Source organism: Candoia aspera, chromosome 2 (genome assembly GCF_035149785.1).
Source record: "Candoia aspera isolate rCanAsp1 chromosome 2, rCanAsp1.hap2, whole genome shotgun sequence".
NCBI classification, from domain to species: Eukaryota; Metazoa; Chordata; class Lepidosauria; order Squamata; family Boidae; genus Candoia; species Candoia aspera.
Window position 1 is genome coordinate 159,350,370 of NC_086154.1, and position 19,223 is coordinate 159,369,592.

The 19,223-nt window shown below is 40.1% G+C and overlaps 3 protein-coding genes across 5 annotated transcripts in view; 1 reads left to right on the plus strand and 2 right to left on the minus strand.

The window, feature by feature from the left end:
• The window catches only part of POPDC2 (popeye domain containing 2), a 23,217-nt gene extending 15,910 nt beyond the window's left edge, over nt 1-7,307 (minus strand). For all 3 annotated transcript variants that reach the window (XR_010067280.1, XM_063294591.1, XM_063294589.1), the window contains exon 1: nt 6,588-7,307. Coding sequence is in view for 2 of the 3 variants with exons in the window: in XM_063294591.1 (XP_063150661.1) it covers nt 6,588-7,078 (491 nt within the window). In the remaining variant the exon portion in view is untranslated. The remainder of the gene's footprint in view (nt 1-6,587) is intronic.
• A 3,855-nt stretch (nt 7,308-11,162) lies between these two features.
• LOC134491079 (cytochrome c oxidase copper chaperone) lies at nt 11,163-17,776 on the minus strand. Its single transcript, XM_063294593.1, has 3 exons — nt 17,602-17,776; nt 13,693-13,810; nt 11,163-11,448 (listed from the first exon to the last, which is right to left on the minus strand). Exons 1-2 carry the CDS (start codon nt 17,724-17,726, stop codon nt 13,726-13,728), a joined length of 210 nt encoding a protein of 69 aa, XP_063150663.1. The 5' UTR covers nt 17,727-17,776; the 3' UTR covers nt 11,163-11,448; nt 13,693-13,725.
• A 719-nt stretch (nt 17,777-18,495) lies between these two features.
• The window catches only part of CFAP91 (cilia and flagella associated protein 91), a 60,708-nt gene continuing 59,980 nt past the window's right edge, over nt 18,496-19,223 (plus strand). The window contains exon 1 of the mRNA XM_063294592.1: nt 18,496-18,917. Within this exon, the coding sequence (XP_063150662.1) occupies nt 18,821-18,917 (97 nt within the window). The 5' untranslated portion in view covers nt 18,496-18,820. The remainder of the gene's footprint in view (nt 18,918-19,223) is intronic.

Consider the following 19,223-nt stretch of genomic DNA (forward strand, 5'->3'; position numbering starts at 1 on the left):
AGCAACGAGGAACTCTACACTATCTGGTCAGGTGGAAACACTTCCCCCACCCGGAATGGGTGGCGGCGCACAACGTTAACGCGCCTGACCTAACCAGAGCATTTCACCGGGCATACCCCGACAAGCCACAACCAAGGTCAGCAAACCCCCCCCCCGCAGGCCCCCCCCGCCTCCCGTGCCCCAAGGGAAAGGGCCCCCCCAAGCCCGCAACTTGGGTGGACCTCCCCCCCCGGGACTCACTCCCCCCGCCCCGGGCCCACGAGGTGGTGACAAGCGTTCGCCAGCACCCTCCCCCCGCCCCCCGGCCGCGGGGGAGTGGCAAGCAAGTCAACAGGGCAACCTGGGGGCAACGCCCAGGAGATATAACAAAGGCGACGCACTTTAAATGAAAAAAAAAGAAGGGCCCTACCTGGAGCTGATAAGCACCCGACCAGCCACGCCTCTCTCCTCGCCGAACTGAGCCAAACAAACAGGGTGTGGCTGGAGCATGCGCACGCCAGGACGTGACCCGGGCATGCGCACCATGGACACACCCTGGGAAGGCACGTGGTAGAGGGAGGAGCAAAGGGAGGGGCGACAACTACTCCGGCGGGAATTTTGAAAAAAAAAAAAAAAAAAAAGTGCCGTTTTGACAGCTCCACCGGAAAAAAAAAAAGAAAAGAGAAAACCGGGGGGGAGCACTATTCGGACAGGGGGCAGTATGTCATGAGTGCCGTTGAGCTGAAGTCATCAGCGCAATGGCACACATGACAATAGCAAGGAAACAGGAGAAGGGGCTCAAGATAAGTAGCCATCAACTCACAACGACTAACGGCCAACAAACAATAACTAAACGGATCACGGAGCACACCCGAGCCATCAGCGCCAATACAACGGGGATCGCCCAGCTGACAGCAATCACCGGATGAATAGAAAACCCGATGATGGGCGATCCCGGAACGCCAGCGGGGCCTCACAACCCCTCACCCACCGGCAGGGCAACGTATTGGACAAAGGGGGGTGACGTGACCGCGAGTGAGGGGGCGCTGACCGGCGCGGGGTATTTAAACCCCGCACCGGCGCGCTCCTGTCACTCTCAGCTTTTTTCTTCCGACGCTGTAACTGCGCTGTGAATAAACCAGAGCCTGATCCATCGAACCAGTGTCTGAGCATTATTCAGAGGCAGGCAGCACATGACAGTCTCCAGGAGGGAGGAAGAGAATGACACCGCATCTGTGTGGGTTTATTTCAATGTCTTCCTCTATAAATTCCACTTGTAGCATCATTTCTTTAACTCTGTTAACAATGTTTGAGAAAGAATTTCATTTTGCTGTTCCAGAAAGCCTCTCCCATTTAAATTCGAAGTCTCGATCTGTTCTCATATTGTGTCATTTTGTCTCCAATTTTTGTTTTCCATCTGCAAGTCCATAAATTTTAACTTCCAGTGTTCGCATATATCTAACACCTGACAGGCTTTTTGTTGTTTCCTTAATGTTTTGCCTTCTAAAGGTTTAATAGATTGATCCCATTTCCCTAATATTTGGGTTTGAAAGGCAGCCCATGTCATGAAAAGCACCTACTTTCAGTCTCCCTGGAGGTTTTGTTTTGAACCTGCAAACCATTTTACTGAGCTGAGCTAAAAGGTGATTTACCTCTTTTGCTTAATGTTGGAAATATTTTATTTTTTATTATTAATAACTCCAACATCTTTCAGTTATCCATAATTATTCCTAATTCTTAGTATGGTCTTAGTATGTACCTAGTCTGCCTCCTCCTCAAGCACTTTGTTCTGCTACAAGAGTGAAGAAAATAAGTTATGATAAAATAAGTTATTAAAATAGAATTATAAATACAAATACAAATAGGATAATTTTAGCTTTACCTGGATGTTTGGAGTCAATATTAAAGGGATAAAGATAGTATGAAACCTTATTTAAAGAGTGTGAAACCTGACATTATCCTCATGAGGAAGTACATAAAGTTAACAAACAGCTGCCAATTTTTAAAAGATTAGTGGTTTGGAAAAGAACACAAAGAATAAGCCGAGTATAGATTTTCAAATTTCACATTTGCATTTCAACAAATTAAAAAGATAAAAAAGGAGATATATTTTTATAGAAAGTTTAATAGAAAATCACTAAGGTCAATAGATGCAAATACAAATGCATACAATTATTTTATCCAGAAAACATTTTTTTTTAAACTTAGTAGGTTTTCAACAGAATCTGTGGTAGTGGGAAGGAATATTAACTGGAATTCAAGGACAGCATAACCCTCCCGCCAACCTTTTAAATAGAATAATGAAATATATTAAAGATATTATTGAGAGTTTAATATCTGCATGTGATTTCGGTGATATCTGGAAAATTCAACATATGGCTGACAACACTATCACCTTTTTTCAAAAATGTACAATAACTTCTCTCAAACTAGTTATATTTTGGTCTAATTAATATTATGATCATACCACAGTTTCTATTACCTTATCTACCTCAATTGAGGAAACTAATTTACAGCAGTGGAAATTAAATCCTATATTTCTTTAAACCAAATATGTCACAAATACTTAAATGAGATATTAAATAACTATTAATAGAGGATCCTGATGATCACATATCATTCCCAATACACTCAGAGGCTTTTAAAGCCGGAATGCAAGGTGCATGGATTAAACTTCTTAGACATCTTAGGAAAAACAAAAAGGATACGTAGATAAACTAGAAAGGGAAGTCAGTGATTTATTATTTATATTTAAAAGGCTCTTTGAAAATGTAAAATATAATTGATGCTAAAAAAGGACTAGAACTATAGGATTTAACTGTTACAGTGATAAAATTATTATATAACTAAAGTCTTACGAATATAGTAATAGTAGATTTTTATCCCAATGTCAATGCAAGGTGGCAAACACCTCCTGCCTCCTATTTTCTCACAACAACCCTGTGAGGTGGGTTGGGCTGAGAGAGAGTGACTGGCCCAAAGTCACCCAGTGGCTTTCATGCCAAAGGAAGACCTAGAACTCACAGTTTTGGGTTTTTAGGCCAGCACCTTCACCACCACACCAAACTGGCTCTTAGTATGCTAGTGTATATTTAAAAAATACACGCAAACACACACACTAGTATATATTAGTATGCTAATACACTAATAAAGCCTCAAAACTCAGCCAAGAGATTGAAGAAAACAGTGTAATAAGACAGTAAAAGATTTGAAGGAAAACTGATGGAAAGGTTTTAAATAAGACAAAGCTCACTGCAGAAGAACTTGAAAATTTTATTTTAATCTTTATGTATCCAAACAAGTGGATAAAGCTAAACTTAGGCTTTAGTTAAAAAGTATTAATATAACCTCTACAATCAAGCTTAAACGAGGAAAGTAACAGGCCAAATACACAAAGTGAGATAAAAGAAACCATTAAAATGTTTACTAAATCAAAAGACCAAATGAATTTACATCAATTTTTTCTATCTGGTATGTGTAAAACTGTTGACAGTTCTATGGACTTGTGGCCTGGACTGGACATAATTCAAATACTTCGAGGGAGAAAACAAAGCTGCCTCGTTTCCTGCCTCCTTTTTATTTTTAATTTAGAGCCATTATTTTTAATTTAGAGCCATAAGAAATAAGGAATTAAAAGGTAAAAAAAGCAAGAAGAAGATACTCTTCTAAATGCCTACGTGGCTGATAATGCACTTTGCTGATCAAACCCCTCAGCTACTAAACTCTGAGTAGGAATCTCTTTGTTCTGCTGGTATGTTCTGCCAGAAGCACTCTCTCAGCAGGGAGCAGACATCCGCCCACCGCCAGGACTCCCCTTGAGCACCAGCCCTGCCTCCTGCAGCAGCAGCAGCAGCAACGGCTAGCCTTGTGCTCTGCTGGCCTCATTCTGAAGGTTCAGTAAGGGGCATGCTGTTTTGACACTGATATATTTTCTTCTTGTCTTGAGGACAGGAGGAAATCAACTCCTTCAGGCAGTTTGGATGAGCCAGTCTTCAGCCCAGGTTGATATCCAAGAGGCTTGAAGGAGGTTGTGGATATCATTTCAGAGCCCCTTTCTTTGATATCTGAGAAATCGTGTAGTGTAGTGTAGTGTAGTGTTAGGCGATTGGAGGCAGGCAGGCATCTGTGACTTCAGAAATGGAAAGAAGAAGACCACAGTAACTACAGACAGGTCAACTTGATGTTTATACTGGACAAAACTGGAACAGATTATTAAGCATTTTGTTCCTGAGCATTTACAAAACAACACATTGCTTAACAGGAGCCAGCATGGGGATATCAAGAACAAGGCATATGAAACCGACCTGATCTTTCTTAAATAGAGTGATCAGTTTATTTGACTGTGGGAATACAGTGGAAGAGTGGACCTTCATACCAGCGAAGCATTCAGCATTTTATGTGATCCTAATAAGAATAGCAAAAGTGGGCTCAACTTTGCTACTCTCAGATGAATAAATAACCATACCCAAGGAATGAATATCAACGGTTTGCATTAAGCTGAAGGGAAATGTTGAGTTCTAGGCCCTGCACTGTTCAACATATTTATGAATTATTCTGAGGAGGGGTTAGAAAATGAGGTTGTCAAATCTGTGGACAGCACACACACCTTAGAGAACAGTGTCCATATTCAATATTCTTTACAACCTGGAGCATCAGGCAGAAACCGACAAGATGAATTTCAAGAGGGAGACATACAAAGTCCTACATTTTGGCAGGAAAAATGGAAAGTGTGATTTTAGGAGGGGGAGCAGGGAACCATACTGAGCAGGAGCAATGCATGCAGAAAGGAGCTGGGTTTCTTGATGGATCAAAAGTTCCGTATTAGCCAAAAGTGTGATGCATCTACGAGGAAGGGAGGGGAAAGAAAACGCAATTGTAGGCTGCATTAGCAGCAGGAACAGTGACTGCCAGATCTTCAAAGAGATTTGAGGGTATCTCTTCAGATATATGGGGTTAGCAGCTCTTTTTCAAAGATATGTAGAAGGTATTTGTAGAATATATGAAAAGTCACAAAAGTAAGATGTTAATACTGGAAGTGTGTAAGAAAAGTTGGGAAATATAACTTATTGCCTCAACCAGAGTAATATTATATTGCAAATATTGTTTTGTGGTTTTAAATAATTACTGTAAATTAATGATTTATCTGGTGTTGTTCTATACAATCTTGTGTATGTTTTGTCTTTAATAAAAATGAATTGTTTTAAAAAATAAATTTCTGGCTCTGCTTTTCTTTTTCTTTGCCAGAGAGACTCTTGACTCTAGCAGTAAAGCAAGGAAACTTCACTAACCATCAAACAGATTCCCAAATCCCTGCATTTCTATTATAGGCATTTGCCTTTCTTCAACTACCAAATACATTTTCTCTGGGTCACAGTAAGACTACAGGACAATAATTTTCAGTGTTGAATACCTTTTCCTGCAAGCAGCTTTCAGAATATATTCTTAATATTCAGATTCCTCATAAGGTTTTGTTTTATTTTATTTTAAAGGAAAGGCAGCTGATCATTTCTGACCCTTTCTCTGCATGATTCTTTAATATAAACATTCAGTTGATTGTTGATTAAGTCCTTTTGACTTTAATATTTTTAAGGATTAAGTCCTTTTGACTTACTTTAATATTTTAAGAGGTATATCTTTCATAATATGCAATACTCCATGGCAGCAGAGAATTAGAGGTGCAGACATGCATTTAACATGGGTCAATTCCTCATTACTTACTTCAGAAATGTCTCATTAAATAATATGATCCTGTAAAATCTATCACTTGTAAAACTTTTCAAAATGTCTGCAATTTATGAACAGTTTCATCTAGTAACATAAATTCAATTCCAAAGATTGTAGGTAGGAGTAAACAGACTTCTACTTTGTTTTTTTTATTACAAGCCTGGATCCACCATCTGGAGCCAGGTGCAGGAGATAAAATTAAAGAATTCTGAGCCCAGGAATTTGTTTGAGCCTCAACTTGAAATGAAGCTCATAGTCCTTCCAACAAACAAACAAGCAAATCCTTTTGAATATGCCAAACTTTTTTCATTCAACGATTTAAGGTGAAAACAAAGTTCTTGCTGTTATAATTAAATAGAATCTACTCTAAATCACTCCAGTATCTACCAGCAGATGGAGGTTCATGGTCTCCCTCCCCCCACCATGTCTCACAATATGCTAACCTTCCTAAATTTGGAGGAGCCAGTTTGCAACAGAGAAGCTATGGGGACTCGGCCCATTAGCCTTCATTTCCCCATTGTCCACCCTCACTATATGGTTTCATATTCATATGTTAAAGTTAAGAGGGCTGAAGGCCTTCAGTTAAACTTTGTTTCTGGACTGTATGAATACATACTGAAAATGATGAGTCACGTGATCAAATGCTTCCTCATATGATCCCCCTCCATTTTATCCATGTAAAAATGCAGACATCAGAGCTAATGACCACATACCCTGTCATGCAACTCCTTAGATGCAGAGTGAGGAGAAAAAGTAAGTTTTTCTTCCATAGTGTACCCCTGAGAAAGAAGCAAAGCATGCAGCTCCTATGCCTCTCCATCCTTTGAAATCACTCAAAAGCACCACTGTTACAAGGAATATTATCAGGAGGAAGAGAGACCTACCTGCCAGAGAGCAAGAAGGACAGACGATCTATTGATGTCTTGCCCTCCACAGCGTAGGTTTGATCTTTGGCCAAAGGCAAGACCTGTTCTTCACAGCACTTGACAATTTCTTTGTAAGTTTGGAGAGGCACTTGCAAAGGCTGGCAAATTTGTTTGTACAGGAGATCAAATTCTTCAGAAAAAGTGTCTTTACGGAGTTGGTAAATTAAGTGTGCTAACTGAAACAAGCAGATCAGAGATAAAAGCACATTCCAAATGACTATGTCTAATCCACAAGCGTTGAGCCAGCCCCATACAGTCGAGCAAAGAAAGCCAATGGACAAGAATCCAAAAATGTAGATGGCTCCAAAAGTTCCACTACCTCCCATATAGCCAAGGAGGAAGAAGACACTAGCAAGGTGATAGGCTGCTCCTTCCATAAAGTATTTCCAATTCTCACACAAAAGAGGATGAAAAATTATCCGATCCAAAAGTGTGTTTTCTTCACTCATTTTCCTGTAACTTCTACACTCGACTTGTTATGAAATCAATGGAATACACAGAAGCCAATTCCTACACCTACACCTCTATGGAGATTTTAGAGGAACATTTCTGAAATTATATATTTGCACCAAACAGCTCCTGCAATTCTTTCCACAAAGTGTAATACCCAGCGTTCTTGATGGGATCTGAGGCCTTGCTGATGAGCTTGTAGAAGCATGAGAAATTCTATCCTGAGTGCCTTTTGAGAACTGGGGGGGTGTGGGGAAATCAGAGTAGCTAAGAATGTTTGTAGCTTGTTCTGTCCCAGCCTTGAGATAAATTAAAATAGACACAGTGAAAGAGCAGCAGGGAGGGCTAAAGGGGCGGGGAAGACAAGCGGAGGGCACTAGTGTTTAATTTGGAATGTATACCACGGAGGCATGGAAAGAAGGGAGAGACACTACATAGATCACCATGTTTGGAATTGAAATCGAAGACGCAAAGGCTAGAAGGGGAAGAGAGACCCGCCAGGCATTTGCCACTTAACGTAACTCAGAGAACTAGATTACGGAGTATTGTTTGTGAATACTAGTCAGAGTTTTCAGTTTATTCTCAGACACTCTTTATCACCAGAGTATCTTTTGGAGGAGGAGGAGGAGGAGGAGGAGGAGGAGGAGGAGGAGGAGGAGGAGTCTTTATTATTATAGACAACTAATAGCAATAAATTAAGAGAGCAAAAAGGATTTGTGTCAAGTATTTTCATTATAGGGTATACAGTAGTACAGAAAGTGTAGACAGCTAGGATATTAAAGAATGTATCAGCAGAAATCAGAATAATCAGAATAGGCAAGGAAGGTTCCTTTTCTGAAATAGAGGCTGGTTTCTCCCACCCCAAATAATTTACTATTAAAATGAGAGGGTTGTCTTCAATTAGTTGAGGATATATTAAAGGAAGCAGATAAGATATTTGCTGTCCAATTTCCCATTTGAATTGGTGTGCCTTACATTCAGGGCTGTCTTCCATTCGGGTAAATAAAAAGAAACTATAGTCTTTATGGTACTTTCTAGAATTGTTGTCTCCCTTGATTTATGGAATACTTTGTATTCCATTCTTGCCAATTTGTGGAATACTTTGAATCGATTCCTGTCAACATTGGACCAGAAATAGGGATGAAGTTTGTGCAGTGTGCTGCATCTTACATAGTGCATACCATATTCTTTATTTCTTCACTCTTCAGCATGCATTCTTGTCTCCAAACAAACATATTAGTAACTGGGGTTCAAGCACTCTGGCACAGTACAGTAGGAGCAATTCCCCCTAAACCTAAACCAAGTAATCTTTGTCAAATCTGTTCTGTACTCAGTGGAAAGTTTTAGTTTTGTCATTGTTGTTTAATTATCAAAACTTTGCGATAATTGCTCTGGGATGGCACCAATGTTTTTTCCAATGCAGTGAGTAAGATGACTGGGCTTTATGTGTCACACTCCTATTTTTCAGCTATTCCACTTATGCAAACTTTCTGCTTATCAATTTACTTAACCCACTGCTGTTATAGGGTGGCATGGATTGGACCAAAAACTAATCAGCACTTGGGAGGATTTTAAATCCATTGAACTTTCCATGTTTGTCCTATCCTTAGTAGTACATCTTCTTTATGAATCCCACTGAGAGGTCATAAGCACATGTTTCATCAAAGATATCCACATACATATTATGCCGTTACTTGCAAACTGCTTTGTACTCTTTGAACATGAAACAGCATGAGCCAAAATGACAAGAAATGTTTATAACACATAAATATTTCCTTTTTGAATGGCTTTACAAATCCCATGCTTTACAAATCCCATGCTGTGTGAAACTAAGAGAAAAGAGAAGGATGCAACAGGTCTTGTGGTGCAATTTAATCCTGAATTGAAAAAACATGTCCACCTTCAGCCTGTGAATTTAGCTCCTTATCAATAAAATGGAATCAATATGATTCTGCCTGGGCAAGGTTTAATTTGGTGTTTAAAAATTGAGTTACTCTTATATGAAAAGGTATTTTGAGGCATGTTGGACACACAGAGAAAATGAATGAGGATCCATTTGCAAAATGAATATATGATGGAAGAATGAATGCCTTGAGGGGACAGGGAAGCTTCATGGAGTTAATAGAGATCAGAATAGAAAGTAGTGTACAAATCAGTGTATGAATCTGAGGGAAGAAAGGATGATTTCCATGGACAGAAAGATATTGAGATGTATAGGGATATGTTTTAATGTAAGCCAGTTTTAGTTAGAGCACCAGTTTGGTGGGGATTAAAGGTACTGGATTAGAAGCCAAGAGACCACAAGTTCTGCCTTAGGCACAAAAGGCAGCTGGGTGACTTTGGGCTAGTCACCCTCTCTCAATCCTGAGAAGAAAGTACTGGCAAACTGCTTCTAAAATGTTGCAAAGAAAGCTGCATGGACCTGTTTAGATGTTTACCAGGAGTCAGGATTGATTCAATGGATCATAACAAGTTTTGGAAAAGGTGAAAGGTCCCCTGTGCAAGCACCAAGTCATGTCTGATCCTCTGGGGGGACACCACTTTCGTGACATTTTCTCAGCAGACTATATTGGGGTGGTTTGCCATTGCCTTCCCCGGTCATCACCTTCCCCAGCAAGCTGGGTCCTCATTTTGCCAACCTCAGAAGGGTGGAAGGCTGGGTTGACCTGAGCCGGCTACCCGAGAGAGAGTCCAGCTTCTGCTGGGATCGAACTTGGGTTGTGGGGAGAGTTTTGGCTGCAACACTGCCGCCTACCACTCTAACTTCAATTTTAGTTATGCTTTTTCTTTGGCTTACTATTTCTTTCTCCTTTTCTGGGTTGTGCATATTGCTTACCCAGAAAGGGTAATGGGTAATATTGTAATAGTGCAATTTTGCATATATGCACACAAATATATGCTGGCCATCCTATTCCCCTTCTGCCCTTGTGATGGCATCCATAATGATGCCACTACGGAGCTTTCCCAATGACCATGTGCTAGGCTGCCGATAACATTAAGTTCCAGGCCAAAAGTAGAGGCTTCTAATGAGGTTAACATGACTGAAGATACAGCCCTGGATATCTGATTAGGGCTAGAATAGATGTAGTTCCACTGCTATACTGCACGCAGGCAGACCTTGAAATACCACCGCAGCCAGCACCACCTAGAAGAGCCAGATCACTTAGGCATTTAAGACTAGCAAGCGTGCTCCCAAGTATCCATCTAGTCCCACACAAGCAAGCACTCCTCCACCTCCCCACCCGCTGGCAGCAGTGCTGTTCTTGAGGGTCGGGCAGCAGCGACACTAGTTCAGGAGTCTGACTCTCCAGAAATAGTCAGAAACACTGGCTCGACAACCTAAATCTAATTGGTGACTCATCCTGTTCTCTTTCCTTATCTGTAGATGATTTGTATAGCAAGGAATGAACACTTCTTTAAAAAAAGAGGAATATGAAAAAACATCCTATTTGATTTGTGTTAAGTTTTAAACACAAAGTGAATGCGTTATCATTATTATTATTTTTAAATGCTGCAGAAATGGAGAAATTGCTATACTTTTTCAGCTTATGTATTAGCAATATAGTCTCTTAACTGTCTGCCTTAAAAAGGTGTGAAAGAAAGCAAGTCCTTTTAGCTTATTAAAGCCATTGCAAGCTTGGGTGTGTCTGTAAGAGTGAGAATAAGGATTCCCCCTCCACTGCAAAAGGGATAGGGAGAGATAGGATACACATGACTCTATATTTCTTCAGAAGGGGAAGTCCATTTTATATTACCCCAGGCTGCAGCTTGGAGTAACTGTCCTAAATTAAGGAGATTCTAATAAAATGTTAGGCAACTTCTTAATGGTAGAAGAAGGGGGTCAAATCCTCTTTGCCTGGAGGTGTTCAACTAGAAGCTGAACAACCATCTATTGTGAATGCTGTAATCTGTATTACTGCACTAAATGGGACTGGACCTGATGACTTAAATGGCCTTTTCCAAATCTTTTATGCTATGAAATTAAGATGTGAAGCAATTCTTCTGCTGCTTTAATGGGCTTCAGGAAACTGAGAACAAAACTCAACCCATGCAAGCAAATTTATTAATTCCAACAAAATTAACTGTATTCAGACCAAACTGCTTTATTGATCAAACTCATAATATTTCAAATATGTACATGAAAGAAACAATGCTGTGTTTGAATTAGAACTTTAAATACTAAGAAGAATTTATTATCACAATTGCCCAAATCTGTTAACTACAGAAGGACATTAAGGCGACAGACTTCTGTGATTTTAAAACTTATCTTAAATATTTTTCCCAAAAACTTCATCTTCTCATATAAAACATCGAAAATCAATTCAACCAGTTGGGGAAGTAAAGTTTCCAATTATCCACAGTAAATCACCTAAAGGAAAAAGGGGAAAAGATACCAGAAATTGTTTGACTATCTATAACAATTATACTTCTCGAGGACTTACAATGAAAAGATATATATGGAATATCTGTAAGAATATCCAGAAGATTAAAACAGAAGCAAAGGATATTTTTATGCAGTGCTTTTATGCATATAATGTACAACACTTCTAGTTTATGCATCCAATTTGGATAAACGCAGATGTTTGGGACAGATGTTTTACATCCTTGAGGCAAAACCAGCACTAGCTTAATTCAGCTTCAATTTGGATATGGACCTCTGCAAGGCTCTAGGCCTGATCTTTCTCTTGGAACTTTAGGGTACCAAAGCAGAACTTGAAAAAAAAACCTTTTGCAAAGCATTGTTGAAGAAAGAAGGCCAATGGAGAGAATACTGGATTCCAGTGACAGATGTCTAATTCAGAAGAAATAGGGCCTATTCAATTTTAGTGTTGCAGTGCCAGCCTGTGATCCTGTTTGTTATGCTGTTGCTCTACACAGCTGTTAATTTTCAGCAGATTTTTATGAATGGTTCCTCCATTAAGTAATTCTTTAAAAAGCTCATTTATTTATTTTATTTATTTATTTTATATCCCGCCTTTATTATTTTTATAAATAACTCAAGGCGGCAAACATATGAAATACTCCTTCCTTCTCCTGTTTTCCCCACAACAGCCACCCTGTGAGGTGGGTTGGGCTGAGAGAGGGGGACTGGCCCAAGGTCACCCAGCCGGCTTTCATGCCTAAGGCAGGACTAGAACTCACAGACTCCTGGTTTCTAGCCCGTTGCCTTAACCACTAGACCAAACTGGCTCTCTTATAACACTCTGAAAATATAATACGATACGATACTAATGCTGTAAGTTATTATATACTATTGGCTGTAATTTTATGTTATTTTTCTCTATTATTTCTTGCCCTTTTTTGCCCTCATTACTGGATACAGAGTTTTTTCCTAATTGCCGAAAGGAATCACCAAAAATTCTGATTCTTGAGTACATATGTATACATAAAAATTAAGACCATATTCAGGAAGAAGCATAATCATTCTTTACAAGGAACTTCTCTGCCTTAAATCTGCTAGCTATTGTCCACAGAAAGAATAAGGATCAATTTGAATGAAGTTAAGTTATAGGCACGCCTCTTTCCAAAACACAGATTTTAAAGAAACATAGCTTAAAAATTATTGCAGTGATTTTACCAAATATTTGACAAGTTTTATTACCATCTTTACTTTGCTTGCAAAGTTTGTTCCATTCTGCTGGCAAAAAGAGTTTTGTATCTCTTTGTATCTGCCCTATTCTAGGGATATAAGGTGGTATGTAAACTGAGGGTTGCTGTCCGTGCAGTATCTGGCTTTTCACATTGGTGTTACTTTAGTTGAAGGATGAGGTATGTTACATGATGGGGGGTTTTTTATCTGTGTGGATTATTATTTTATTCTATTGGGAAATAAATGCTTTTAAGGCTTTGGAAGATAGCATTTTTGGAATGTATCTCCTGCAGACAAAAAGTGACATAACTTACAGGATACTGATATGATTCTGAGGAGATACAGTTTCCCCCAGATTGCTTATTTTAGTTCATTTATGACATATTCTTAACCCTTTTTATATTCTTAAAGTATATATTAAAGAGTAAGCATGAAAGTATACAGGTAGGCAAACACATGTACCCCAATCTGTGAGGATGTACCTTTGATGGTAACCCTGAATTCATGTATTACTAAAGTAGAACTTGTGTATTACTAAAGTATAAAATTACACACACACACTCCAAAATAGCATTTTGTCTTAGTAGGAATGGTTGGCTCATTCAATTCCATTGTGCCAAGTCCTATTTCCAACTAGTAGAAATGTCGCAGATAAACATACAATAAGTTGGGATATCTGTATCTATGAATAAGTTAAAGGTTTTTAACTTTTAAAAAGGAAAATAAGCCAGATTGCTAGAAGATGTGATTAAGGAAGAGAAGAGACTATTTCACTTTCACTGCTACAGCAGCAAAACAGGGCTCTCTGACGGAAAAACTAAAATCAAAAATTTCAAAACACATTTACATTACAAAATGGAAAGAGGAAGAGAATACAATAGGCATATTACAAATTATACATGCTTTGCACCCCACAAAAATTTCTATAAATATTCACAAATGCAGTGGTGACTGCTAGAAAAATTTTTTCCCAATATTTACCAAGTAAGCCATGTTCTGGAAAATTGCAATTTAGTTACCTACCTATGAAATATTCCAATATATGGCTCATCTTGTTCATATCTTAAAACCCAAAGCTCTCATGCACTCCTTGTGAGCTTCAATAAGATGACCACAGTTTTCTTCTCCTTTTTCGATGATGCTGCAACACAACATTTCCCTCTTAAATGATTTCACAAATTAAGGTCTGAACTAAGTCATTGAGCACTAGACTTGAACTCTCACTACCTGTAATACTCCTATGTTACTATGTTTTCCCCCTCCCCTTCCCCAGAACATTTAATATGGTCTGATCCTATTTGAATTGCTTTACTGGCAGACAAAAAGGCAGAGCTATGTTACAATTGGAAGGGGAAGTCTGGCACAGAAGAAGAGAGGCTTCTTGATCCTTTTCTTTTTGACTCCTTTTCCACCTGAAAAAAATCCCTTCCAACTGCTTTTAATTGCACTTTGTGAAAGGGTATTTAAATTTTCCACCCAATTATATGTAACATTAAATAAAACACAATTCAATCCTACTGAAATTAAATTACTGAGTTGAAGAATTGACCAACACAGGTGAAAGTATGAATTACAATGTTTGGGGGTGGGGTTGTACTTTTTCTGAACAATGTTTGCAAGATTAGTTTACCTGTTGCATAGGTGTACATACTCTTGAGCAAAATATATTTCATTATCTTAAATTAGTATGCCAAGTGCAAATCCGTCTGGTAAGTCAGATTTGACTTTGGGTACTGATGCACCAGTCACTTCCAAGCTTCATTAATTTAATGTATTTATACAGGCCTATCTCTGAAGATGGTTCAGAATGTTCCATTGGATGGAAATGTGGCTACCTCAAAATCGGTGCAGGCCACTAGACTGAAACATACGGAAATGATTTGGAACCAGTTGCACTGTCTATGGGGACATTTCTAACCCAATTTATGGGTTACTTATGGGACCATCTGTCCCCAGTTGTCTCTACTTGTTCTACCCTATGCAGCAGGAGGGGTATGCTCTGGGTACCACTGGTTAAGGATTGTCTGCTGGCAGGGCCCAGGAGAGCCTTTTCTGCCGTGGCACCCGCCCTTTGGAACATTATCCCCTCTGAGATTAGATTAGCCCCATCTCTGCTGACCTTCCAAAAGACCCTGAAAACTTGGTGCCCAAGCCTGGGGCCCTGGGTATGTGACAGTGCCCATTTCCTGGCTATGTTGATAGTTATTTTATGATGCTCGGCTATGTGTTTTATTTTTTTATACTATGTATTTTATCTATTTTATTGTGAGCTGTCTAGAGTCACATATATGAGATCGGTGGCTATGTAAATTGAATAAACAAATAAACTTGAAAATCTAGTCAACCTGTTTGAAGTTTCAGTCATTTTCTTGGGAGGTATCACATGACTACCTCAAAATGGCTGCCACAGAGCTACACCTATTCATAAAATTGCTGCCATTTAGGCATGGTTGCTCACAAAGTGCCTCATTTTAGGCACTTCACAATCAACTGATTTCCCCATGTATAGAGGATTCTTGTTATTTGTGGTAGTTACATTCTACAAAGTCGCTACAACACTGAATTAGTGAATACTGAAACCTCAGCTTGGAAAGTACATGTCAGGCAATTCAAATTTTTTGCTGCTCTGCATGTCTGCAAAAGCACAAGTATTGATTTTGCAGTTACAAATTAATTTAGTGAGTAGGTGAATTCACAATACAGAATCTGTGAATAACAAGAATCATCTGTAAAATGAGTAATCAATCTGTAAAATTCTTAACATTAACCTGGCCACCCTAACAATATATGGATTTACAAATGTGTGTGTATGTGTATGTATACATACACATGCACACACACACAAATACAGTACCCAGAATCCTTGTAGAGTTCTAAATTTCTTAAATAAGTAAAATTAATTTAACATGAGGAAATTCAAGATCTGGAAGCAAAGTTGTGTTAAGCAGCAGGAGAGAGAGTGGGCTGGAACTCTGAAGAAGGAAAATGAAGCAAGCAGTGTCATCAATGCCAAGACCATTCATAACTGCCCAAGACTCTTTAGCAAGTTGTTCTCAAAAGTGACCTCATCACTTATGAAGCAGCACGGTGAGGGTACCTATAATCCCAAAAGCGAAATAATCCCAATACAAACATTACTGCTGCTGAGGAGTAAGGGGAAATATACCTAGTTTTGCCACCTCCTCCTAAAAATTGGAGTTTTAAAATGGGAAGTTTCTTCCTGGACCATCAGTATAGCAGGAGAAAATAAAAGTTTATACATATACCTCTCAACCACTTTTGAAATATTGGATGGTATTTGCCTTTTCCTGGAGGAGATTAACAAGAAATAATTCTGTAGCAACCAAGCTTCTCTCTCTCCAGAGAGCGAGAGGTGTAGAACAGTGAGGAGGTGGATGTTTTAAACGACTATCTTTAGCTGGCAATTGTTGGGGTTCAGCAGTTTCTGTCCAGGAACACAGAGATGCTGTTCTGGCTAAAGGGAAATAAAGCCACGAGTGCAACTGCTTCAGGAAAGACTGGGAGACTTACATAGTTTTGCAGGAAGAGGTTAAAGGGCCGGGGTCACATAGGTGTGGAAGAGAGAGACTGGACAGCCAGCCTTCTGTCTCAGCTTCTCCCTTCTGTCAGTCCTCTTGTTAGGGTTGGAGCAAGACATGGCATAGGCATCACATATAGATCCTGCTCTTATCAAACTTCCAGAAGCAGGGCATCCCTTGCTGTCTTTCTGCCCTTCCTTGACTTGAGTGCTTGAGACAGTGCTATTGTCACAAGACACTAGCTACTAAACACCTGCAGAAAGAGGGTTTTGCTTTCAACTGCTGCCATCAGAATTTTGAGGGGGTGCAAGGCACATTGACAAGTGCAGGGACCCCCTTGTACACCCAGAGTCTAAACAGTTTGGGGTAAGTTAAGCTATAGTATGCTTTGCTTTTAAGCTGCTTTTATAATAATCTATTATTTCTAAAAACAGTCATCTTAATAAATCTTTTTTTTACTGTGTATTGGAAACTGTGAGATTCTGCCCACTTATATTTTAAATAAATAATACATGAACTGAAACAATGCTAAGCTGGGTAGCTTCAAAGCTGTAATGAACAAGTTTCCTAACACTTCTAAATTTCAGATGATTAAATAATAGTTTCAGTGTATCTGAATCAGACCAACCAAATCTCCTTTAGAAAATGCAGTATCAATAGCCAATAGCTGGTTTCTGTAGAGCTTCCAGGAAATGACGTTGTTATATCCGAGTTATGGGTATACTATTCAGCAAGTTTTTAACAGTAGTTATGTGTTTTGCTACCTTTTTATACTAATTTGCCAGTTCAATAATTATTGGCCACTTCATAGTCTATGACTGAAGCCACACACACATTTTGTCTATAACTAAATATAAGGTTCCATTATAAATTTCAATAAGAGTGTGATTTTATTCTTTCCCAGACACAGTCTCCTCCAATATGGGTAATAAAACTTTACTGGCACTGGCAAGGCCGCTATTTTTAAGTAGTTCAAAAAACCAAATAAAAAACATTTAACAAGAAACTTTCAGGGTTAGAAATGAGCTCCTCTATTTTCTGATATCACCACTTCCACCCAGGAAGAATTTCGCGCTTTCATTTAGAATAAGACGCGGGATTATTTTACGCCTCAATCGAGAAACAGCACATCTCTGTGGCTCCACCGACGAGGCGGCGCTTTCTCGTATCACGGAATGACTGTGACAAACGTTCCACTAGCCATTTACCGTCTTTGGTCCAATCTGGAAGAGGCGCTTAAAAAAAAACCCTAGGGGGATTTGCTTCTGCGGCTCGGCCACTTCGCCACAGTTGGCCGTCAGTGCAAAACTGTCCATCGCGCCCCACGCCTCCGCATGACGGCGGGGTTACTGATTTACCCACGTGCCCTTTCTCCCGTAACCCCGGTACCCACCAGGCGTCGCGCGCCTGCTTCGTCTCGGGGCAGGCACAACACGGTTTCAGCGAAGACGGCGGCTTTTGCTCCGCCTGAGCTGGGGCTTGGAGACCCCCCGTATCGCAGGAGGCCAGATTCGACATCCCTTCTACTTGCGCATGCGCACAAGCAGCCAGGACGCAGGCCTATCAGGGAAGGGTAGCTTTGGTCTCGGATTTCCGCTGTCGCCTCTACGTTACAGTACTCCCAGCCGTCCTCTGTGACGTATCATCTCCAGTGCTCTATATGCAAACCATAAACTGCAGAACCATCAAAGATGAGCAGAGAATGAAGAAGTTTCTTAAGGGAATGACGCGATGCTTCTTTTGATGGAGGGAGAACGATGCATTTGACTACTGGTCAACATTTTTACGGCAGACTGTATCTAACGACCCCCGAAGTAGCCGAGCCTCAGAAATGAATCCCCCTACCTTTTTTACGGTTGTAAGATCATTATTGCTTTGATCTACAATATGAAATCTGTTTTCCCTACTTTTCTCCTTAATTCTATGAGGAGCCACCTGTCAAATAGGTCAAGTGGACTTTCGAACTACTGTATAGTTTTGAATATTAGTTTCGTTAATTATTCATTTTGAATTCTTGGAAATAAGCTTTTATTGAGGTAATGCCCGTAAAGCCCTACTAGGTAGAAAGTTAAGTAACATCGGATCTGACTAGTACATGGAAGACAATCCCAGTACTATAGGGAGCAAACAAAAAAACCCGGAATACGATAATGGACTTGTCCGTGAAATTGCAAAAGTCCACTAGAAAGAAAGTCGTCCGTCATGCAATGCGCATAAATGTATCCCTCAAAAATAATACAAATGGCTGTTTAGGCTGGGATTTATAATACCCGATCACTTCTCTTCAGTTTTCCGAATGACTAGCTTGAGTTTTCGAGACAAACTCTCCCAGAAATATATCCGTATGGAAATGATCTTTTCTTAACCTGCCCCAGTCTGAAAGAGAAGCCTTGATGATACCGCCGCATTGCTCCTTTTTTCTAGGCAAAAGCGTCAAGAAAAGACTCCGAGTTACTTAGGAGCTGGACGATCTGCCACTCCAGCTCCATGGTATCGCTCCCGGAAACGACACGGCATCCTTTTAGTTCGGCGCTGTTGCTGTGGAAACTATTGCTATGAGGACGGCACCGACAGCCTTCCGAAGCGGCAGCTGAGACCGTGGTGGCGGCAAGATGAGTCAATCGGTGACCGTTGCTCAGGCGCTGGAGCACTCTGGGATCCGGTATCATAGGAGGATGGCCCCCAACCGGGCTTTCGATTTCCTTTACGGTAACCAAGGGGGCGCTGGATGCGGGCTTGCTTTTCTATACGGGTCCGGGAAGTGAACTGTCGGGAATTCTGTCTTGATTCGCGCGGCACACTGAGCTACAAACCAGCCAGCCAATTTTAGCCTAGTTTGTGAATGTAACCCTGTGGTTCAGTGTATTCTGGACTAAGAAAATTGGATTGGTTATCTTAATTAAGCTAAATATGGGCAAACATGTCCCGAGAACACAGTCACTGATAATTGGCAGCTGTAAAATCCAGCGGTGACGGACTCGACCTTGGGGAAGCTGGGGGTGGCGACAACCGACG